The sequence below is a fragment of the Brassica rapa genome, chromosome A01 (genome assembly GCF_000309985.2).
Source record: "Brassica rapa cultivar Chiifu-401-42 chromosome A01, CAAS_Brap_v3.01, whole genome shotgun sequence".
Classification (NCBI taxonomy): Eukaryota; Viridiplantae; Streptophyta; class Magnoliopsida; order Brassicales; family Brassicaceae; genus Brassica; species Brassica rapa.
The window spans coordinates 25604025-25629663 of NC_024795.2; the positions used below are offsets into that span (position 1 = coordinate 25604025).

Genomic DNA, 25639 nt, shown 5'->3' on the forward strand with positions numbered 1-25639 from the left:
GAGTCGTTTACAGAAATCTGTCGAACACCAAATAAAAAAACTAAAATTTTCTTGGGTCACTAACCACTTACCTGATAAGGGAGTTGCCACTTATGCCAACTTACTATTAAATCATCTAATAGTCGTGTCTCGACTATTTAAATTTTACAGCCCCTTTAGATGCGTCTTCCTCCTCTGAAGCAACAAACAACCCAATTTTAGAATGTCCATCGTGTGGTGCTTTGGTCTGGCAATCCGAGAGCACCGGAAGAGACCCTAGAACGAAGGAGTTACGCTTTACCATTTGTTGCAACCAAGGATAGATAAAGCTTCCGCCTATGAGACAACCTCCACCCGTGTTAGAAAAGCTACTGCAATGTAAACAATTTCGCGAGACAATCCGAGTCTACAATTCCCTCCTAGCTTTTACATCTATTGGAGCGAATATAGATTACAGTGTTGTCTTCGGGAGGGGGCCATTTACATTCCGTATTCAAGGGCAAACTTACCACCGTATCGGATCCCTCATTCCTAAGCCAGGTTTACCACCCAAGTACTTGCAGCTCTATATTTTTGATACGGCAAACGAAGTTAAGAATCGGCTGGAAGCTTTAGGCCAAACAACCTCTGAAGGAAAAGCAACCGAAGCCACATTAAAAGTCCTAATAGAAATGGTGGATACCAACAATTGCCTTGCAAAAGTTTTTAGGAGGGTTCGAGATCGGTACGAGGCAAACTCTGAAGAAGATTTTACGATCAGTCTCATATCTGATAAAGGGAAAGGCAAACAATATGACTTACCCCAATCATCTGAGGTTGTTGGACTAATTGTCGGCAAAATGTCAGACACTATATGTGAGAGAGATATAGTCGTCAAGTTTCAGTCAACTAATTTGACAGAGATACGAGATGATCATCCACTCTACATGAGCCTCCAGTACCCACTTCTGTTTCCTTATGGTGAGTATGGTTTCAATACCGAAATTCCATTGCATTTAGAGGAAGGAAGCTCGAGGACAAGAAAATTTGTAAGTATACGGCAATTTTATGCCTCTCAAATACAAACTCGGTTAAAAGAAGGAATGACACTCATTAAGTCTGGGCGCCTTCTCCACCAATATGTGGTCGATGTATATTCTTCAATCGAGGAAGATCGTCTTCGATGGCATAGGCTCAATCAAGACGTTCTAAGGGCTGAGTTATACAGTAATGTTTGTGATGCAGTCGGAAAAGGTGACACCGATGCAAGGACGGTTGGTAAGAGGTTTATTCTACCACCGAGTTTTACTGGTGGGCCCCGTTATCTGATTGAAAAATATCATGACGCAATGGCGATATGCAGACAGTTTGGGAATCCAGATTTATTCATCACAATGACGGCAAACCCAAATTGGAAAGAGATAAAAGACCATCTAGCAGCATACGGCGGTGATAGCCCGAATGACAGACCAGACATTGAATGCCGAGTTTTCAAAATGAAACTAGACCAGCTGCTAGATGATTTTAAGAAGGGTACATTCTTCGCCCCATACACCGCAGGTATTCCCTTTAATTGGAAAATTTAATTCACATAAATCTTCATATAAGTAATTAAACTCTTTTTTATACCAGCTCTTCATAGGATTGAGTTCCAAAAAAGAGGTCTCCCCCACGCACATATTTTGTTGTGGTTTGGAGACCACTCTAGAACACCCAGCCCAGAAGAAATCGACAAGATTATTTCGGCCGAGCTTCCGGACAAGCAGAAAGACCCCGAAGCCTATGAATTGGTTGCAAAGCACATGATGCATGGGCCATGTGGACTCGATAGACCTCGATCACCATGTATGGAGAATCATGTATGTGCGAAGAAATTTCCCCGCCCATTTACTGAGTCTACATCAATTGATAAGTCTGGGTACATAATATATCGTCGCCGGAAGAACGAAAATGCGAATGTTTTAAAGGATGGAATTCTTCTAGACAATGCTTCTGTCATCCCTTATAACATAGAAATCCTGAAGAAGTATGCAGCTCATATAAACGTGGAATGGTGCAATCGGACATCCGCTATCAAATACCTTTTCAAATACATCACAAAAGGAGTTGACAGGGCGACAGTTCTGGTTGAGAAAGGCCCCGACCCACCTACATCCGAGAATGGAAGCGACCCCCAGACATCCGAGAAAGGCAAGGAAAAGGTCAAGAAAGCAAGGAATGAGATAAAAGAGTATCAGGACTGTCGATACTTATCCGCTTGCGAATCCATGTGGAGGACTTTCGCTTATTCTATACATAAACGCCAACCATCCGTCATGAAGTTGGTTGTCCATCTGGAAGGTGAACATAATATCACTATCAAAGATACGGATAACCTAGGAAGAGTTATACAGAAGCCAGGCATCGAAAAGACTATGTTCACCGAGTGGATGGTTCTATGCAGAACATCCGCGTTCGCCCGTACCTTAACGTATGTCCAGATTCCTGAGTTCTTCACATGGAACAATAGCTCAAAAGTCTGGTCAGAGCGAAAGAGAGGAACTTCAATTGGTCGGGTTGTTACTGTACATCCCGCTTCAGGGGATCGATACTATTTGAGGATACTGATAAATAAAGTGAAGGGCCCTAGAAGTTACAAAGAGCTTAGAACCTTCAACGGTGTCACATATCCCGATTTCAAAAGCACCTGCTGCGCACGAGGTCTTCTCGCTAACGATGCTGAATGGCACGAAAGTATGGCTGAACTCAACACATGGGGCACACCTTCTCAGCTAAGAGAAATGTTTGTCACGTTACTTATCTACTGTCATGTTGCTAACCCTAAGGAATTGTGGGATAAGTGCTGGAAAACTCTGAGTGAGGACATCCTTTACAAGAAACGTAAGGAATTCAAACACCCACAGCTAGAAATAGATGATGCTAAGCTCGAGCAGTATACATTACTTGAACTCGAGAAGGCTTTGCGGAACCAAGAACACACCCTTACTGATTTTCCAGGAATGCCTACTCCTGATCCTCTCCTACTTAAAGAGCTAGGTAATACTTTGTGGCAGCAAGAGCTACAGTATAATCTCGCCGAGGAGAAGAGTAGACATGACACCCAATACACGTTGCTCAACCGTGAACAATTGGACGTCTATCAGGCTATTATCGAGTCGACTCAAGAAGACTACGGGAAGCTATTTTTTGTCTACGGGGCTGGGGGCACAGGCAAAACATTTTTATACCAGACAATCATTTCGAGACTACGGTCAGAGAAAAAGATAGTCCTTCCTGTTGCTTCATCTGGAATAGCAGCCCTACTACTACCAGGCGGCAGGACTGCCCACTCCCGTTTCAATATCCCAATCGATCTAAAGGCCACATCCACCTGCCACATTACACCTGGAACTATGCTCGCAGAGTTAATAGAAAAGGCAGCTCTAATCATATGGGATGAGGCACCTATGACACACAGGCATGCTTTCGAAGCCCTCGATAAGTCCTTAAGAGACATTCTTTCTTTACATGATCCCAAAGCCAAAACTCTCCCATTCGGCGGAAAAACTGTTCTTCTAGGAGGTGATTTTAGACAGATCTTACCAGTCATCCCACAAGGCACCAGAGCTGAAATTGTCTCTGCCTCCATAAGTCATTCATATTTATGGGAATCATGCCACAAATTCACCCTCCAGAAGAATATGCGCCTCAGCGAAGATGAGAAAGAATTCTCCAACTACGTCCTAAGAGTTGGCGACGGGAACCCCCTACCTACTGAGGTCAATGAATTTGATGAAGATGAAGAAGATCAGCTCATTTCTATTGACCGAACGTTGGTCGAGGAGGTCAGCTCAGATCCTCACAAACAAATTCTAGAAGCTACTTACGGGCGAACTGATCAGTGGAAAGGAACCAAACAAGACTATACAGAAAGGGCTATCCTCACACCAAGGAACGAAACGGTGGATGAGATCAATGAATACATGATATCTGAAGCTGACGGTGTTTCAAAGGAATATCTCAGTTCCGATAGCTTCGGTATAATCGACACCGACTCTGCGAACAACGAGACATTGTACCCAGTAGAGTATTTAAACTCACTGAGCTTTCCAGGCCTGCCTGCACATAAGCTTACATTGAAAGTGGGTGCCCCTTTCATGCTCCTAAGGAATTTAAATCAGAAGAAGGGGTTATGCAACGGAACACGTCTGATTGTCACTTACCTAGGTGAGCGTGTTATTAGAGGTGAAATAGTTACAGGCTCCCATATTGGACATAAAGTGGACCTTCCAAGAATCATACTATCGGAATCAGTAACTAAACATCCGTTCACTCTAGAAAGGCGGCAATTTCCGATCAGGCTATGTTACGCAATGACAATTAACAAAAGTCAGGGTCAGAGTTTGAAAGGTGTCGTGCTGTATTTGCCCAAGCCCGTTTTCACCCATGGGCAACTCTATGTTGGTCTTTCCCGAGTTACTACCAAGTCAGGCCTCAAAATTATACAAGGAAAGGATCAAAAGATAGGAAGGGTCAAAAACACTGTCTACAAAGAAATATACAACGGTTTACCAGGTAATCAAATATTATTTGCAACCCAGTTCACAACATCATCCATAAATACTCACCTCATTTCTCTCTCTACTCCAGAGTCAATATCCGATGATCACCCAGAGCAGGCTTCCCGGAATCTTCAACAACTTTCTATACCATAAGATGCAAGCTACCAGTAAGTCTTCCGGTCCGAAACTCTTCAAACCCATTAATGAACATGTGCTAACAAAATTGTTTATATCTATAGGTCCGCCCGCAAAAGAAAGTCGCCGCTCTACAAGACCATTCACAATAACCCTACAAGCCATCGTCTACGGCTTATCTTATTTTATTTTATTTTCGCTACCTACCACTTACTATTTCCTTTGGACAATTACTTATTTCAACTATCGAACTTTTATCTTTTGCATTTACTATTATTTCAGACAATTTTAAATTTCAAATGTTTTCTATAATAATGTGCGAATTGCCAAAGTTCCCTTTAATCTTAAAATAGTACGTCCAAGATAATAAAATCTCCTCATTTCACACACAGCCCCTGTAAATTACTAAAAATAACAAAATTCTCATATCAAACCCACCCAGCTAATTTACTACTACCACCTATAATTATGGCCCAGCCTACTTAAAATTTTAAAAAACCTTGACAATACTTAAAAAAAAACACCCTAACTATGTTCACTTCAAAAAAAAATAAAAAAAATTTGCGCAGTAATTAAAAAATAATCATTCTCATCGATCTAGCACATGCAGCAGAAGAGCAAATCAACTGGGGCAACACCCTCGGACCTCATCCAATAATCGTTAGGATCCTTAGGGTCTGGCCCATCACAAATCATAAAAATAAAGATGCTTTCCTAGGAACAACTTTCATCTGTCTTGACATCCAGGTATGCCTAAAATTCCTATTTTTAATTATTCCAACTATATTTCAAATGATTGCTTCTAACCACTAAACATGAACAAAAAATGGAGGGGAGGGTGCCTATATCTACGTCTGACACAATGTACCAACGCTTCGAGGAAGGGAAAATTTATCACATTAGATATTTTAATCTCCTCCCCAATAACCAACGTTACAGGCTTACGGACCAACCATACATAATCAATATCAAAGAAACAACAACTATTACACTGATTCAAGAAAACATTCCACCGATCCCTTCATACATATTCCAGCCCCAACGCTACACCCAGTTGTTCAGCTCAGCAAGTGAAACCAACTTCCTACCAGGTAAAAAAAAACCAAAAACTCTCTCACATAAAAATAAATCCTACTTTTTTTTAAAACAACCAAATTATTCCTACAGATGTTGTCGGCCGCATTTGCCTCATCCAAGGTACCGATTTATATAACCACTACACAAATTCAAAAATCATCATTGGATTGCGTTTAGACAGGTACAAACTTTTAATTAAGTAATAATTGGTTTACAACTAAACAAAATCTAATACATTAATTATTTGTAGATCAAAATTGGTACGTCTAACTTTATGGGACAAGGAGGCGTCTAATTTCAGGGAGTTAAATGGCATATCAACAAGGAAAAACCATGTCGCAATCATCACAAGTATCATTCCACGGATACATGAAGGTAATAAACTAAACATAAACTTTACAAAAAACTAAATGCTAACAAATATTTCACCTTTTTCAGGAAAACTATCACTCACAGCAACACCTGGAACCCGCTTCTACTTTAACAACGAAATTGAAATCATTCAGCGCTTCCAAAAGAGGAATAAACTGCTATCCTAAGCCTCATAGCAAACGACACCAGTCAACTTTTAAACCATTTACGTTACCACTTCCTACATCAATTAAATTGTCAGCCACATAGATTATTTTCTCATTCAAATATCGAATTGCTCAAAACTATTTATTATTCATCCTTACAGTTGTTTTTTTTTTAAAAATGATCACCGCATCAAACTTCTCCCCTGTATAAAAAAACAAAACTTAACTTATCTTTTCAAAAACTTTAAAACACACAATTTCAATTCACATCATTTATATTAAACATGTAATCCGCGCGAAGCGCGGACACCGACCCTAGTACACATAAAAAGCAAAAGTAACAGGAATCTAACTTGTATGTTTCCTACATGGCCACATTGATATTTCGATTCTCTCACGGTGATCGATAAATTCCTAATTTTATTTTCCAAACAAAGAATTTGCACTTTTTTCTTTTTATGATTATGATAAAAATCTATACCAATATACGGCTGTCAAAATCTTATCAAAACTGTTTTTAATTCATCTTCGGAAAATAAATCCACATTCCCTTGCAAGACCTCACTGGCAGTTACCTCTTATGGCTTCAGTTCTTCGGCTGCTTGTATTCTCTCTACATCTTCTCCCAGTCATCCCGTGAAAATCCAAATCTCAAGGGTATACATATGCCTGAAACGCCTCCAACTCCCAACGTATCTAGCTTTGCAGAGAACTTGGCTCGTGATCTCTCCACCCAAATTCAAGAGCAGTCGAATGAGTTACTACCCTGATCAGAGCTGGAATACTGGTATTTGTTGTTATCTCCAACAGAGAAAGAGTTTATTAACTCGAACTGATTGGTGTACATCTGAAGCTTCTCTTCCACGAAACTCATATCACCAAAGCAGTCGTGTCTCATGTTTTCAAAAGAGTTGTTGCAGTACTGACTCAGATGTGTTGACGGCGTTGAGCTTTTGTTTGGCTTAGCCATTGGCTTCTTAAGATGTCTTAGGAGTATGACATTTCTTGGAGACGCAAGGGATTATCTCCTCTGAAAAATCTACCTTAGATTTATCACCACGGATCCTGCATGCAGTTACATCATAAGCTCTTGATTATTCCTGAGCGGTGTTGAATGTTCAAAGCAATTCTCGAGAGCCTTTTCTATAATCACATATGTCAGCGGCCCAATTTTCCCAAGGACGCAGCCTAATCCTATGTACCGATTCGTTCTCTTTCTTTTGGCAGATTTCTCATTGGATTCTACTTTTTTGTTGGCAGAAACTGAACCTAATGGAGTAAAATCACACAATATCAATTAATTATATAATAGACTAAGAAATCAAAATCGGAAATACTAATAAACAAAACTGCATCTTTCGACGGGCAACATGATTTGGACATGGAAAACAATATAATCAACATAGTAACAAAACAGTTAAAATCAACCATTTCCGTAGACTTGAAACGGTAACTGACGCTAGGCACTGAGTAAAAGCCTCTGAAGAAATATCTAGATGAATAAATCATTTCAAAAAAGGTTTTATATGATCATATAAATTTAGATGATATAAACTGTCAATATTCCAAGGAATAAAGAAAGGCTAATAAGCATGTAATAAAAGAACAAAGCTATAAAAGGTTGAATATGAATTACTGTTATTTGTTGTTACCTCGATCATTGAAAGAGTTTGTTGCCATTAACCGGTACCAGTTCATCAGAAGAAACAATGCATCCAATCAATAAACCATGTATGGCGGGATGCTGTGTAGCCAAAGAACTGCGGATTTGACACACGCCCCTGACGAAGGTGGGTTCATATATTCTGTACATAACATAATCTGGAGTTTCACCAAACAACTACATAAGTCTAACATCACCTAAAAAGAATCAGAGAGAGTTGTTCTGGTTTACCTTCATGAATTCTCCATCTAGCTCCTTAGAAGCTCAGTTTACAGGACACCACGCCACACAGTAATGTGAAACATGCAAAGTCGTGCTGGATACCGCCGAGAAAGGAAATTTGCCAAAGAGCATTGAAAATACATTATAGGTTACAATTGTTCATTCTAATTGCACCAGTTACAGAACACAGAGATATTATAAGTTAAGTATAGGCTCTACCACCATCTGTGCAGCTTCAGAAGCTAGAACATGAGTCAGTTTAGCGACTTCTGTAGGTTTAGTCTGCTTCCTCCGGTTTCCGATCAGAATCAGCCAGAACTTGACATGTAAATCACCAAACCAATCCAAATCAACGATTACTGAAAACATATGATGAAAACCCTTTGACAAAAAAAAACATATAAAACTTTTAGAAGGACGACATATTAAAACGCTAACCTGAGGTCGTAGACGTCACCAAGCCTTCGACTTGTGAATTTTTACTGGTAGCAAGACAATTTTCCATGGCCAGCGCATCGTCAATCTTCAGATCCGAAGTCTCAGCTCCCCGTCTTCAGACTCCAATCCAAGACTTAAAACTTAATTTTGATTTTTAATCGTCAGAAAAATGTTTACAAACCTAGAGCCATGAAAGCAATCATGTACAATTCAGATTCCAAAACAACACAAAACAGACAGAAAATATCAAAAGAAAAAGCGATTGATTACCGTAGATCTTGTTGGGAGCTTCGAGCTCGAGGAGATTAGGTTGTGGTGAATCATGTGAAATAAATATATGTATTAAGACGGCATATATAGGGTGATACACTGATATCCTGAGGGATTTGTATCATGGATATGAAAAATCGGAAAGGAAGAGGGACAGACAATATCGTTACAAAGAAAGCTATTGATGGATTTCATTTGAATAACAAATCCCTATATGCTTACTTAATGAGAAAGGGAAACGTTGAATCTCTCTGCTCTCAGATCGTGAAAGATGAAACGAAGAAGGCTAAGAACAAACAGAATGGGCTTACTGGGCTATTGACATCAACATTTCTGCTAAAAAAAAATTGAAGCCCAACAACCCACAGCCCAGATGATGTGTCAAAAAGAGATCTCCTGATTGGTCAATTTTTTCATCCGACGTGGGATGCTTCAGAGGGCTTTATATTTAACTTTTAGTATAGTTTAGATATCAATGTATTGGTAATTTATTAATTGTATCAGTAGCTCAGTTGGTCAAACTTTGGTAACACAATTCACTCAGGTTCAATACTACATGGCAGCCCATTTTATTTTTGGGCTTGCAGCCCTTGTTTTTATATAGATTTTCAGAACCCGGCCTGAGTAGAAATGTAAGAAAGCAGTTTAAGCTTTCTTTTTTGCTCAAACATATGATTGTTTTCCCATAAACGACAATATCTATAAAGCTGTCTTGTTGAATATTTTCTTAAATTGTTACTATTATATTTGGTTTTGATCACTCGTTTTGGCACAAGACTTTTGAGTATGTATACGTCATTTGATTTGTGTATATACATAAAGAACATGCTACGTCCAGGATTACAGTAAATTTCGAATTACTAAGCCATGATTACTATGCCTTTTGCATACATTTTTGTTTTCTATTTATTTCTATGAAAATAAAGACTGACACTGGAAGAAATGAAGGAAAAGAACAAGTTATAATTCCATAAGCAACTAAAGATGCTTGCATCCTAAGAAACAAATCAACAATATAGTGTTTCTTTCAGATACTGTAAAATAAAATAAAACGATAGCTTGGAACAAAAATAACAGCAGCCGGAAAAAGCAGGAGAAACACACGCAGAGATAAATGTCGGATCGATTTTCTTGTTGGGACCTAACAAACACACACAGACACACGACATATAGAGAGAAGAAAGAGATCATTACATTAATGTATACATATAGGGTTTCTGCAAACAGTGTCTTGTCTGTCTCAATGTTCCACGGAAATAGATGTGAAATGTGACCCGTCAAACGTGTTTGTGTGTGTGTTGGTGCAGACCCATCACTGATGCTATCTGGCCTCATCAATCAGCTACCTGAAAAATTAAGTTCGAAATAATTTTTAAAACTATCAAAACTGTTATTATCTAGTTGGATAGCACATTACCAGTGTCGAGTCTTGACTGGGAAGAAAGGTCAAGCCAAGAATCTGAACTGTTCTTGTTCTGTGTCCACTCTTCACCAAAGAAATGATGAAGAGACTTCTTCGTGTCCGATGAATCTTTCTCTTCCTCTTCTTGATTAAGATAATCTTGTCTCGATGTGTTTTCCAAGATAGTTCTTGTGGGTTTGTTGAACATGTCGGCGCCCAAAACAAAACATTGTTGTTGTTGTCGATGATCTTGGTCATGATGATGATGTTGAGATGATGATGAGTATGTATGATGATGATCAAACTTATGATCAGTAGTACAGTCGTACGGATTATCCACTACCGTTGCTAACGGTTGTTGGTGATGGTATGGAGAATCTTGAAAGCTTCTAGAAGCTTCTGGAAAAAAAGTTCTTTCCCCAACTCCAACTCTCTCCCCAATCCCTTGAAAATATCTACAATTAATCATAATTAAAAGTAGATTCCACATAGTATATTTTAATATCATGCCTTCCTTTTTCAAGAATTAAGAAAACTTAAATAATGAACAGTTGACATGAAAAAAAATGAAATGCAGAACCTGAAGTCTTTGTGGTCAGTTGCAGAGGCAAAGACATTGAGCTGAGGTGTAGATGTGTTTTGATGAAGTGACAAAGCAGAAACATGACTAAGAGTTTGTTGCTGTTGTTGTTGCTGTTTAGGTGGAGTTGAAGGGTAAGGATAATCAAAGGAATGATTATTGAAGTAACCTCTATTGTTACTACTACCAACACCAAACCTATTGCTGTTACTGTAAGCCTCAGCTAAAGGGGATGAAGAAGAAGCAGAATAAGTAGTAGTAGTAGTAGTAGTAGTAGTAGTAGAAGAGGACAAGGTGGGGCTTGGGATGTTGTTGGGGAAAGAGAGAGATGGTGATGTTAAAGGAGCAGCTGTCTGACTCTGATCAATAGATTTTTTGGCACGGTTTCTTCCTCTGTGCATGTGTTTTTCACAGTACTTAGAATCTGGATGTGCTTCTCTTGAGCATCTCCATTTCTTACCATCTGTTCTCCTGCATCTCCCTGGTTCAGGATCTTGTTTTCTACCAAATCCCATCTGGTAGCATCCCCACCCAACTGCATTTTTCAATTAACCAAAACCCTAAAAGTTAATCATGATGCATGTTGTAAAGCTCTAGTTAAGACCTTAATGAAAGTTAATTATCTCATAATCACTACAAGCTTGTGAAAGTGGTCTTAGACAGAAACCCATACACTATAAAGCTTATAAGGCTGTAAACTTTAGAGGCATGAGAATCAACAAAAGATTGAAGCTTTATGCAAAGAGAAAAACAACCAGGAAATCAAGAAAGATTTAAAGAAACATAAAAAATTTTGTGGAAATTGTAATTAAAGTTTAGGGCTTACGTGGTTGGTGAGGGAGGAGTCTAGAGACCAAGAAAGAGTCCAAGCTTCTTCTAATGGAGAAGATGAGGTCTGGTGGGACAGGAACGCCAGAGACCATGTACTTGTAAATTAAGGCTTGATGCTCCAGCTCTTGCCAGAGTTGGTGTAAATGGAGGCCTCCCTATTGGTCTCCCACTACTTCCACTTAGGCTCATCATCTTTCAAGTTAGTTTCTTGCTTTCCTCAAAGGGCTACGTAGCAAAATCAAAGGAGAATAAAAAGAAGAGACAAAGAGTTTTCTTGATAGATTCAGAGATTAGCTAGGGTTCTTGAGTTTAGGACAGAGACAGACAGAAGACCACTTTCTCTGTCCTTTTTCTCTTGTTTGATCTCTCTTTCACTCTCTAATTAAGCATATATTCCTCAGATGCAATTTGCATGAACACTAGCTAGCTTCGACCTTGTGAAAAGGCTAACCCTTCCTTTATATATATACTCTATTTTGTACTTAGGGAAGATCAAGTCATTTACAGAATATAGATTACTTTTGCTAAAAAAAAAAGAAGAATATAGATTACTATACAATTACAGAAGATAAGTGATCACATTCTATTACTATTAAAAAGTAGGGGTTTTTTAGGGGGTGGGGTATTAATTTATATTTGTTAACAATTAAACCAAAGAGTAATATCACCAAATATTCATAAACTAAAGTTTAAGAGAGGTATATAAACTGTGCAAAGAAAAAAAAATGTCAGATGAGGGCAAGAGCTTTTAAGGAGATTTGCCATGTAGTGTAAAATCAAAACAACATTAAAATATCCAATATTGTAAATATCAAAATAGATAGATAAAAATGTAAGGAAGAGGGAGAAGAGTGTGGTCCTATAAAGACTGGCAAATCTGAAGAGACTCAGCCCCAGTGTTTCTGTTGCTTCTTCTGCAGCACTTGATGCTTTTGTCTCTCTGATTACTCTTTCATCTACTCTCAATTTTCTTTCATCTCTTCTCAGTCTTCTTTAATATTACTCTTTTTATAAAATTATACCCATAAAAATGTATTTGTATTAGAAAAGGTGCATTGATTTTTGGAATCTTTTTTTCTTCCGTTGGGCAGATGCCATTTTTAATATCAGCTGTACCCCAGCACTTCTTCATGGCCTAAAAATGAGTGCCACTGAGCCCTAGTTTATTAAATTTAGCGAGCCCTGATATTACTGTCTTAAGACAGGAAAATCAGATAGATGAAACAACTGAGATCATAGATATGTTGAAAAGAGAATTGACGAATAATATTGATAGAAATGGGAATGAGCTTCTTTCTTCTTGTATCACTGCACAAATCTCTGACTGGCTTAGTAAAAGAAACGTAGCACTTGGTATATTCTTACAATTTTACATTTCCTTACTAAAGTTTTAATAGGTTTTTCTTGGTGAGATAAAAGTATAGAAAGAAATGTAATGTGGTGTGGTTTCAAAAGCTTGCAAAATGGTAAATGAGAAAGAAAGAAAAGGGTGTTTAGATGAGAAATAGAGAGCAGGGAAGAGACCATTGGATAAAGAAGAGGGACTAGGTGTTTGTATGGCTGCTAGCTAGTGAAGTGAAAGTACTTTTGTTCTTTAAAAAAAAGTTATTTTTTTTATTATAAAATTTCTTCAACAAATGTATTGTAGAATAGGAATAATAAAGAAGAGAAATGCAGCATGTGAAGAATCAGAAATACTTCAGAGAGGGTTTGGGTTCATTAAGTGCAGAGAAAATAAAGAGTAAGACTGTTCACTAGTCTGTTTGTTTCTCTGTCTCTTTTCACATGCTATGTCCTTTTCTCTCTTTTTTTGAGGCCCCCTAGATCTTTCTTCTTACACACCTACAATCTACCATTCTTTACATACTCACATACAATAAGTCTATACGTAATTCACACATGCGTATAAACTTGATACATGTTCATCAAAATTTAGTTTTCTAAAACATTTTTTTGTTGCTAAAGCTTATGAGGATTTGTTTCGATGACAAAAAATTTGATTGGTAACATTGCTTTTCTTTTGATTAAATGATTCGCAACGTTGCTGTATCTTTGAGAACTTTTGATAAAAATGATTCGCAACATTTCTGTATCGTAGAGAACTATGGAACATAAGGAAATATTTGTGAAACTGAATGGTATAAAAGTTAAGTAAGTTTGATAAAAAAAAAAGTTAAGTGAAAAAATAATTTACTACAATTTGGAACGAAGATAAATTATTTTTAAAGTGGCGTAATTGTTAAATGCAATTCGCGATTTGTATAGGGGAATTATAGATGAATGGCAATAAACCATCACACTATACACTTTTCAAGAATATATGCGTGCTGTTGTATGTAGTAGATACATAAAATGGTATCTAAATACATAGAGCGCTAAACATGTAGATAGATCTCCTCCCGGCTAACGCTCTTCCCTGCCTTTAGTGCAGTGGTTGTGACTCTCAGAGTTACCGAGTTACCCGAGATGCAATCGTTCAAGAAACTCATGATGCGATTTCTAATGTTTACTTGTTGTGATTTGTATTTTCATTCTATCTTAGGTTTTATCTGTTTCATATTCCATTGGGCTCTTTGTAGCTTTTATTAGAATATGTATAGTTGGTTTGTGGTTTGGTTAGTGAGAACCGGTATAAACCGGATATGTATATAAACACTTGTATCTTCTTCATTTACGATTAACAGAAATAATTATAATTTCCAGATTCTCTTGTGTTCATCTTCCTCACGAGAGCTTTGGTTTCTGTTCAACATCAAACTTCAATTCCTCTAATATGGTATCAGAGCCAATCTGATCTTCTTCCGCTTGATTTCGATTCATTGTTCATCATCATCTTCATCACATCACGTTCTGGTTCATATTTTGTTTTCTTGAATCGAGCTTGATCTCATCGATTTGAGCTCGGATTGTTTCGTTTCTAAGCTTCATCTCTCCGATTCAGGTTGATATCACTGATTCTCAGCTCAATCTCCCTGATTCGAGTTACTTTAGAATCGTTCTTTATCCGTTCGAGCTTCGTTTCATTCCGATCGCGTCTTCTTGTTTCCGATCAGTGGTGATCGTGCTTCCGTATCCAATCGATTGACGATCGATTGTGTTTCTCCATCGGCGGAGTTCGTTGCGAGTTCATTGTGCGGCGGAGTTCGTTTTGCGGTGGAGTTCTGCGGCTTTGTTCCGCTGTTTACGCCTTTGTGCGATTCCGATCAGAGTTGATCGAGTTTCTTTCGGTCAGTGTTGATCGTATTTGCGGCTTCGTTCCGCTTGCCTTTGTGCGACTTATTCCGATCAGAGTTGATCGCGTTTTCTTTTGGATCAGAGTTCGTCTGTGATTCTTGTTCAGCTTTCTTGTCAAGCTGGATTCTCTTGCAGTTACATTCTCTGCTTGTTGATCAACGGATCTGTTTCTTCAAGGCGATTCATCATCATTTCATATCGTCTTTGACGTCAGCATCTCCGTTTGATTTAATGGCTTCTGCTTATCCTCCAACACTGGTTCAAACTTGTTCTTTAGCTAAGTCATTCCTATCAGCTTTTCTTTGTGAAGCAACCTCAAAGATCAAGTGTGAGTTCAGCAATGGTTCTCTATGCAGACCACCAGAGAGTTACTTCACCTATTGTTCTTGGTGTAGCTTCTCTGAACCGGTCAGTGTTTGGTTAACACACTCAGTTTCTAGGCATCTAGGTTCTGGAACTGTCTATTGGTGTGTTGCTTATAAACTGCAGAAGGTTTCAGAAGATAAGTTTAAGCATCAGCATCTTTGTCGACAGGGGGAGAAACGTTTGGCGTGTGAAGTAGATGTACTGGTGTTGATGATCTACAGAGGATTGCAAGTGATAGCTCCTCTTGCTCATGGTTCGTTTATCACCTTCTATGCCATTGAAGCTGCTGCACTGGTTCAACATTTAAGCTCCTCGTTTCGTTTGATATCACTTGATCAACATGCTTATGCAACAATTGATTTCTGGCTGAAGTATGTCACGATGGTTATTGGTTTCAAGACTTCGAGTACGCTCTACGTGACGTTGTTCAGTGTTGCTGAGAGTTTGATTTTGTTGTGTGGTTCACACATTTGGCGTGATGTGGTTTGTGCTAATGTGGTTTACTTTCTGGGTACAAGACATGAACTTCAAGAGCTTGACAGATTGCTACAAAAGATGGAGATAATGTCTGAGACAAGCTATTTCTTATTGAGTGGAGGTCTCATGTCTGCTGCTTCTCGCTATCACAAGCTCATTAAGCTACTTATTACTTTGCAAATGCAGAGATTTTCCACTGGTCTTGTATTGAAACAGCTGAAGCATTATATGCTTGCATCTCCTGTTTTACATCTCTCTGCTGCTTCAGGTTTTCTGCACTTTCTCAAGACTGATTCAAGATTTGTCTCAGCCTATTGGCTATCTATGCAGCAAGATGTGGTTTGTAGAAGACCAGACGAAGCTGAATATACTTCATTGGCTATTGCTTCTTGGGAATGGGATTGGTTCAGCTATCTTCTACTTTCTGTTGTTCTGTTCAGTGGCAGTCAAGCAGCCTTGATCCTTCATGATCTGCAATGGCAACAGAGTTTTCCATCACTCTCTCTACAAGGACTGAACCGAGCCTTTGCTTCTACTGATCATATTAATGTGGCAGGTTCTGGTTGGTTCAAGTTTATACTTGATCTCCTTTATTGTTCTCTACCAAGACCACCAGAGATTCCCCTATTCCCATGGTTTTCAAGTCCAAGATGCAAGTTCCTTACATCTTGAGGGGGAGTATTAGAATATGTATAGTTGGTTTGTGGTTTGGTTAGTGAGAACCGGTATAAATCGGATATGTATATAAACACTTGTATCTTCTTCATTTACGATTAACAGAAACAATTATAATTTCTAGATTCTCTTATGTTCATCTTCCTCACGAGAGCTTTGGTTTCTGTTCAACATCAAACTTCAATTCCTCTAATAGCTTTGTTATACTCTCCTCTCCCTTCATGGAGCTTAAACTCTTTTAAAGTTAATACAAGTTGGTTTGATAAAAAAAAAGATCTACAGGGGGTTGTCAAAGTGACGATCTTGATGTGAATAAGGTAGATGAAGAAGGTGGAAAGACCTTTGAATCAAGAGATATTTCCATTTTAAAGCATAAGTTTCCATTCTAGTCATATTTATATGCATCATCAAACATCATCTTTTCTTTTCTTTTTTTTCTTTTCAAATTGTTTTTATTGTGTTCTACTTTCAAGAAACTAAAATTTAAAATCGAAAGTGTATATATATCCATGGATATGTATAGGTGATGACGGGTGGGTAAGGCGGATACTATAGGGCAAGAGACCTACCTTCTTCTCTCCCTTTGACTCACTTTCATGACATAGACCCTATCTACCACAGTGACAAAAAAAAGACCCTATCTACCACTCTTTTCATGCCTCTAGGGTTCTTTACGAGTTATTTATTTGCCTAATATAAAGCGGAATATAACATTTCTTATCTATACAATCACATAAATTCCAACGGTTTGCCGGAATACTAATCTCTCTCATAGTGAAATGCTTACCATATCTTTTGTAAACCTTTCTTGAAAGAATGTGAATAAGGTCGTTGTTTTCTTTGTTAACCAGAATTATTATTTCTTTCTTAGAATTTAGTCTTTAGACTATAACAATGTCCATTTGGAAAACGCTATTATGCGCTGTAATGATTAGTTAAATAGACCACTACTAGACTTTAGCCATGATTCACATAAAACATTAGTAACCAAACGAATATATATTAGTAGTGATTAAACAATGCAACCCCATACAATTAAGTAATTAATCAACCTTAAATCTTATAAGAGTAGACACATCGATAACACCGTAAGTCATGTTATACGTAGGTTCAAGCTACATCTCTTTGTTAAGGTCCAGGAGATGGCAGCAACGGTCACAACAACAACATATGAAACAAATAATTAAGTCGAACTAAAACCGAACTAGTTAACATACGAGTAGTAAAACTGGAAACTCGATCCAAAATCCCACTTAAATCATCAGACTGAACCATGGCAAAGATAAACGCTGCCAACATACAAAGAACCGCTGTAACCATATTTTCTTACAAGGATCGCCATTACCATCCGGTTCCTAAATAAAAAAGTTAAAACTAACATTTCTTGCTAAGTTTTTTGAGTCTCCAGATTAAAAAAATCGATTTATCATAGACTCGTATAGTCCTTTTGTTCAATCAAATAGTGACGAGTCAATACATTTTAACCAATCAGACAAATTGATTTGTTGAATTAATTATCTTAGTCAACCACTGAACCGATATAATCATATGTCATGTCCAAATCACAATGAACAACATAGTCTTGTCCTCTTGTGAATTCATATGAGGAAAATACTCATTTTCATTAAAAAAATACAAATTATTATAATTTATCTACTAGTAGTTAATGATCAAATACGAGTTGTGGCATACACAGAGCCGTGTTTAGTCTATTGAAAAATGCATTTGCCTAAGACCCCCAAATTTTGTAAAATTTTTAGGGTCCCTAATTACAAAAAAAAAATTACATGGTAGTTAATGTATTCTTTTAGTTAGATTTTTATTATTATTTGATTTTTAATTTGACTTATATTTAAAATAATAAATTTGTGATCAATTTTACTATATTTTATATAAAAAAATAAAGATTCTACTTCAAATTAACTGCAAATATTTGATCCACATTAGTCTTTTTTGTATATATTATGAGTTAAATTTATTTTATATATTTATAGAATTTGATTAAAAATTTATAATATTTTGAATATATAGTTTATTATATTTAATTTAAACGCTAATATTTAGCTTTTTAACAGCGATCAACATTTCAATCCAAAACGCTAAGAATATATAGTTTGGTTTTTTGTTTATAAAAGTCTGGTGCATAAAATTTAGAAAATGTTTAGGTAATAAATCAAAACTTTTTAGTGTTATATATATATATATATAAATATATGTTTTTTTCAAAAAAAAAATTATATAATTCAAATTTAAATAGAAATATTTTCAAAAAAAATATCATGTAATTTTTTTTAACTCGCGTTGGACCTCCAAAAACCTTCGCACGGCACTGGGCATACTCTTAAATGGATTAGTAGAATGGTGCCCATAGAAACAGAAAACGAAACCGTAGTGCTATAAGCCTATAACCATTCCAAGACAGAGACCACGCTTTGAACTCTCGTGCTCCAATACCGAAGTCCCCGCTTTCGCCGCACAATTTTGACCTCCGGAAGTCACTGCGTATGCCATCACTAGCATTTTAGAAACTCAAGGCAAATATATTAAGGCAATATATTAATATACTGATAAAAAAAAGTCAAGGCAAATATATTAAAATTTGAGAATTTTACTTATAAAAATAGAGTTAATATACTTTTACAAAAAAAAAACAGAGTTAATATACCAACAAAAATAGATCCAAATATTTCATATACACTAATTTTAGTTAAAAAAACAAAATTATAATGGTAAAAACTTAATATAAAATTATACAAGTGATATTGTAAACATCTTTATCATATATAGATTAAATACATACATTGTAGATGTAAAGTTCCAAGTGATAAACAAAAATACAATATTAATGAAAAATATTTGATACAAATATGAAAATAACAAAAAGGTAAAAAATCATCAAAATACAAAGAAATTACCGATAATAAATAAAATTAAAATATAAAATATCATAAAGCAAATATGATGTCAAACAGATTAAACCAAATAAATATATAATTATTATTAATTAGTTGATTAATACAAATATAAAAGTAAAATATACTTAGTTAACCATTTAAATATAGTAAGAAAATATGTTGAGAGCCCTAAAATTTGTTATATGAAAAAAAAACTAAGGCAGCATCTTTTTAAAGGCATTGATGAAGTCTTCAATGCAAACACATTCTATAGTCTATTCAGTGTAGAAATTGATTGTTATTTAACATGTGTTTTTAAAATCATTGTTATTAAACTTGTTATTTTATAATGTATTTTAAAATTCAATATCATTGGAAATAAATGACCTAGTGAATTTTAAGAGATTTTGGTGATCGATCGAATTATTGAATTACTCATTTTAGTTTTCGTTTTAACCATCAATAATGCATTATGGTGATCAAAAGGTTGACTTCAACTTGTCAATAATATATAAGTAGTTTTAGGGTGAAGTTTTATGTTGTGGTTAAAGAAAACAATTGTGTTGAAACCACATTAAAATAGTATAATTTTGACATTAAAATAGTGTTATGAGTTGGAGATGTCCTTTGAATTTAAAGTCTTTAATTGACTATTACAATACCATTTAGTAAACGCTATTACACTGCAGTTGTAAAATAATAATCGACCATTACTAGACTTATCACAAGATGTTTTGGCCATGATTCACATATTGGTAACCGAACGAATATAGTATAGTGATTAAACAATATATACAACCCCCATACTATTAAGTGCTTAACCTTAAATTTTATAAGAATGTACATGTATGGTTTACATTCTTATAAGATTTAAGGTTAAGCACCTAATTAATAGTGATCACATTGATACCCACAACTCATTTTATACGTGGGTTCAAGCCACATGTTAGTTCGTCAATGAGCAGGAGATGGAGCCAATGGCAACAACCGTCGAGGGGATCGTCGTCGACGTGGACAACAACAACAGATGAAACAAATAAGCCAACCTAAAAGCGGAACTAATTGACTTACGAGTAGAAACACGATCCAAAATCCCAAATAAATCATTAGTATATAAATGATTATTTGATCATCTGACTGAACCAATGCGACGGCAAAGAAAAACGCTGCTGATATACAAAGAACCGCTGCTACCATAAATGTTACGAGTATCGCCATTATCAGCCGGTTCCTGTATAACAAATATATCCAGAATTTTAATTTCATTGTTATCTTAAAACGTAAGAGTTCTTGCTCAAATATTTTGAGCCTAACATTAGATCTTTTTCTTTTTTGATAAGTAACACATTATATCTACAGTTTATGAAATCTATTTGTCATGGACTGTTGTCGTTTTGTCAAATTTAATAGATTTACAATACCTTTTTTGGTCAAAAGATTTACAATACTTTTTAATTAGTTTTACCAATTGTCAGAGCAGTTTGTTGAATTAATCTCAGTCACCCATTAAACAGCTACAATCATATATCATGTCTAAATCACAATCAACAGCTTTCTCTTGTCCATTTGTCAATTTATATGATAAAACACTCAGTTTTGTGTACCATCTTGTTGCAACTTAGAACACTAAACACATTTCTCATAAAAATTCTAAAAGTATTAATCATCTACAAATCACTATAACTTATACTAGTAACTAATGATCATCTATGAGTTGTGGCATATATAACTAAATTATCTATTGATACCTGAGTCTTAAGCCGCTGATGACTAGTAGGATGAGACTCATCGATGCAGAAAATGAAACTGTACTGCTAATGACCAATCCAAGATAGAGATTTTTTTTTTTTTTTGTCACAGAAATTTCATTAATAATAAAAAAGAGAATGGACCCAAAACATGACCCAAACTCAGAAGTCCATTACACAGAAGATAAAATATGAAGAGCCTTTTTGGCTAAGGTATCAACAATCGAGTTCTTTGATCGGGGGAAATGAAAAAAACCGATTGATGCAAACCCAGAGGAGATCGAACGGATGTTGGAGACAATTCTGATGACTTCTTTAGACTGGAGATAGCTCTGATGAGCGTTGAATTGTCGGAGAAAACCTTGAGTTTTGGGAACTCTAAGGTTAGCTCCAAGCAAAGGACCGATCGCATCGCGATAGCCTTTGCGAGTAGGGGAAAACCAATGTAGCAATGACCCAGGGATCCATGGACCGGAGCTTCTAGATCGTGGCCTGGGGGACTCTCCTTTACTTCACCGAACAAGAATGTAACTGATAAAACCATTTGAGGATGAGAACCGTAGCTACGAGAGGTTGGGAAAGGCCTTCTTTGCCTAGATTTGGCACTAGTATTCATGAGAAATGGAGCAAAGACTGTGTAGAATCGGATAGCCTATGATAGTTGAACAAACCATTGAACAAATTTAAGCACACCATCACGGCTTTGGGCTATGTGAACCCTGTCGATTGAAGCAAGACGATGGACAAACACCATTAAAGTACCACTGAAGACATCATACCACACAAGAAACGTAAGCTGAACGAGATTTAATGATAATGCGTAGGCTTTGGTTAAGTCAAAGCTTTGGGCACCGACATTACCGTGCCGGAGCCAATAAGCTATAACGGAACTGGGTCTGAACCGCTGGTCATCGGATCCCATCAAGCTGGAGCTGATGTGTGGGTTTTCTGGACTGAGAACAGAGGCTTCTAGGTTCATCGAGAAAGCCTTTAGTTTCTTGGATTTAGAATTGAAATTCCACGTAGCTGAGTAGTTCTCAAGGAGTAGAAGACCTTTCTCTTCACTGTAATGGAGAAAGGCGGTGCAGAATGTCGAGATCTGGCGGTGAAAAACCCAGAGAGAGAGGGTCCGGGGGAACTGGAGGGTCTGGCGGATCCACCGGAAGCATCACGTCAAGGTCTGCATCTGGTGGTTTAGGGGGCAAGCAAGGAGGAACAGATGCGCCAGCTACAGGGAGATCCATTGGAGAAGATGAAAGAGAGACCTTCGGGATGGTGTGAGACGTCGACGGCAGCGGAAAGGATGCTCGAGATTACGAGGAGGAGGAGCTGTGCCGGAGTGAAGTCTTCATTTTGGTGGAAGAGCTTGCTGAGCGGCGGCCTCGAACTCCGTGCCTGGGAGAGAACGAGTTAGGGCGAACTTCTCTTACTTTGCTACCTTATCCAAGATAGAGACTACGCTTGGAACTTCCGTGCTCCAATACCGAAGTCCCCGCTTTCGCCTTACAAACTGGTGAAGTGCCGGAAGGACAGTTATCATTCTCCCAAACGCCACCAGGAGGACTAACCATAACTTGAAAACTCATACCAGCTATTACTGTCGCTGCAACCATTAGATTGCCTCTAGTTTTCTCTAACCAGTCACCTTGACGGTTTAGATACTTTACAAACCATTCCGATGATTCTTCGTATTCATTTTGGCTACCCTCCATGATTCAAAGCTATAGATATCTCACATAGAGATTATAAAGGAAAAATAATGACTACTCTTTCGTTCATCTACTCTCAATTTTCTTTCATCCGCCCACTACGTGTTGTTTTGTTTTAAAACAGAAAAAAAACAAACGCCGCGCTGTTTTCTTACTTTCTTTGACGTCGTTAATAACGGAGGGGGTTTACCGTAAAATCAAAACTAAACGAGTACTTTAACTAATTCGGCTCAAATATAAGGACTTACTTTGCAAATTTCCCAAAACACACTCGATCAAAATTAGGGTTTAAGCAGTTTCAGCATCTCTTTTTCGTTAGGTCTTAGCTCTCTCTCTCTAGCCATGGCGGACAAGCACCAAAACGACTTCATGGACGAAGGAGACGATTTCAAAACCCCGCAACCTCTCGAGAAGAAGAAGAAAAAGAAGAAGAAGAAGACAACAGCAATCGAAACAGAGAGCCCAAGATCAATAGACATCACCGTGAAACAAATCTCCGAGAAGTCCGATAGAATCCCTCCGATCGTGGCCTACTTCTCCTCGGGATACGATCCTTCAGCACAATCCAGAGAACCCCCGAAGGTCGCGGTTTACCAGACCGCGTCGAGGAAGAGGACCAGGGTCGTGGTGAGCCCGCAGGGGTCGAACGTGGAGTTCGTGGGTTCGAGTCACAACGGAGAGCAAATCGCGAGGCAGACTTGTGTCAGTGTGTTGGGTGTTTTGGATAAAGAGACTCAGACGCTGAGGATTCTTCCCATTGCTCACCAGAAGGTTTGTTAAAGTAGAAAAAAATTGGTAGCTTTGAGAAAATCAAGAATCAAGATTTGATGATTGTTTTGCAGGTGTTGAGATTAGATACACGAGTTAAAGGTAATGAAGCAGGTGATTCAGAAGCTGCAGAGGAGGATGGTGAAGAAGAAAAAGCTGACCCTAGCCTCCACACTTTCTGGACCAAGAGAGCTATTTTAGATGTATGCCACTCTTTCTCTCTGTGCTACAATATCAATCTTGCTTGGAAATAGCTAGGCTTTAGGATTAGTAGGATTAGTGGCTTTAGCTAATTATTGATTTATTTTTAGGTTTAGTTATAAATTATTTTGATGAATTAATTTGTGGATTTTTTCAAAACATTATTGCATAATTTTAACAGAATTTAGACTAATTAAGATTGATTTAAACCGATTTAGAATAGTTAAAACCGAGTTGATAAATCTGAATTTAAGAAAATCGTTTCGGCTAAAGATTGATTTGCGTCCTAGATCGATTTTTAAAACTATGTTTTAAATTATAAAAATGATTTTGATGAATTAATTTGTAAATTTTTTATAACATTATTGCATAATTTAATAGAATTTTAGACTAATTAAGATTGATTTAAACCTATTTAGAATAGTTTAAACCGAGTTGATAAATTTGAATTTAAGAAAATCGTTTCGGCTAAAGATTGATTTGCCTCCTAGATCGATTTTTAGAACCATGGTTTAAATTATAAAATGATTTTGATGAATTAATTTGTGGATTTGTATAACATTATTGCATAATTTAATAGAATTTTAGACTTAAACCGATTTGGAATTGAGTTGCTGCATAGATCGATTTTTGGAACCATGGTTTAATCCTTTGTTTGCATCAATCATTGAGAGGAGGATTGTTCTGTCTGCATACAGGATAAGAAGAGGAAAGCTAGGATTCTAAGAGATGATCCCGAGGCACAGAAGGCACTTGAAGGTAAGCTTGACAAAGTGGAGGTTAACACTAGTGCTCTGGAGAACACTAGCGCCGTTGTTGCACGCAACATTCCTCCTCACAATGCCTCTGCGACGAATCCGAGAGAAGCTTATCCTATAGAACAGATTATCGAAAATGGAGAGTGGTCCTCCCTTCAGGATGTTTACTGGCTTCTCCAAGAAGAAGCTGGAGCAGCTACCGACGGTTACCCTGCTTTTGTCCGTAACCGGTTGTACAGGTTGCGTGATAACAAGGTAACTTCTTGATCTTTTTTCTTGGAAGTGTGACACTTGTATATCATCTTTGTCTACTTGCACTTTACAGGATGAGAATGAGAAGGAGACGGCTGCTGGTATCTTAACGTTCATCACACATCTGATAAAGTTCAAGGACGTAAACTCTATGGTTGGTTTAGAATCGGCTAGGAGCCACAGATTCCCGCCAACCATCCGTGAGAAATGTAATAGATTGTTCAAGGATTCTGAAACATCCAGGTTACCTGATGACAAGATCAACCTTCTGATAAGTTACGTTCTTGTGCTCACCCTTCACGTGGACAAGTTCAAGACCGACTTCGAAGACATAGCTAAGGATCTGAGGATGAGCTCAGTTGATCTGAGGAAGCATTTTGAGAACCTTGGGTGCAAGTTCGCTGTTGAGAACTCAATTCGTGTTGCGACGTTACCGGTTCCTCTCAAGTTCCCGCAGATAATGCGGAGGAGGACGAAGAGACGATAGAAGGAGAGATGGGCCTTGGAGAAAAGTTGTTCCGTTTGCCCACTTTTTGTTGTCGAGATTTGATTTTAACTTATGTTTCTGTTGTTGGTTTAGTGACTTTTCGTGCTGATATGTGTTACACCACCATAAGGGAACTTGACGATGTATAAGACTATTAGCTCTGTTTTTGTTTGGTTCAAATGTGCGGCTTCTTCTCTCTTCTCCAAAGTATCAGTTTCAGATAGCCAAAGAGATGAAAAAAAAAACACTCATCTGTAAAAGGTTTGGACACATGATTTTATTTTAAGACAGACCTGTAGAATGTTCCTCCCAGTCAGAAGAAACAGTTTTGCTTTCGGAGAACCATTATTAGTGAGCAATGACCGAATCTTAATCTAAACCTCAATACCTTCAGGCGGTTTTCACCAGAAGCCTCTTAAAATGAATTCAGTTGAC

General features: G+C 37.3%; 2 protein-coding genes and 2 pseudogenes across 2 annotated transcripts; 2 read left to right on the forward strand and 2 right to left on the reverse strand.

Annotated features, from left to right (window-relative positions):
* Positions 1-1703: 1703 nt before the first annotated feature.
* On the forward strand, positions 1704-5776 carry LOC117128974 (ATP-dependent DNA helicase PIF1-like). Its single transcript, XM_033282119.1, has one exon. It carries the CDS (start codon positions 1761-1763, stop codon positions 4650-4652), a length of 2892 nt encoding a protein of 963 aa, XP_033138010.1. The 5' UTR covers positions 1704-1760; the 3' UTR covers positions 4653-5776.
* Positions 5533-8619, reverse strand: LOC117127128 (annotated as a pseudogene).
* LOC103842467 lies at positions 6007-13931 on the reverse strand (annotated as a pseudogene).
* Positions 13932-23029: 9098 nt separating this feature from the next.
* Positions 23030-25404, forward strand: LOC103842476 (DNA-directed RNA polymerase I subunit rpa49). Its single transcript, XM_009119101.3, has 4 exons — positions 23030-23509; positions 23581-23709; positions 24406-24720; positions 24791-25404. The coding sequence occupies exons 1-4, from the start codon at positions 23081-23083 to the stop codon at positions 25202-25204; spliced, it is 1287 nt and encodes a 428-aa protein (XP_009117349.1). The 5' UTR covers positions 23030-23080; the 3' UTR covers positions 25205-25404.
* The last annotated feature ends 235 nt before the right edge of the window (positions 25405-25639 follow it).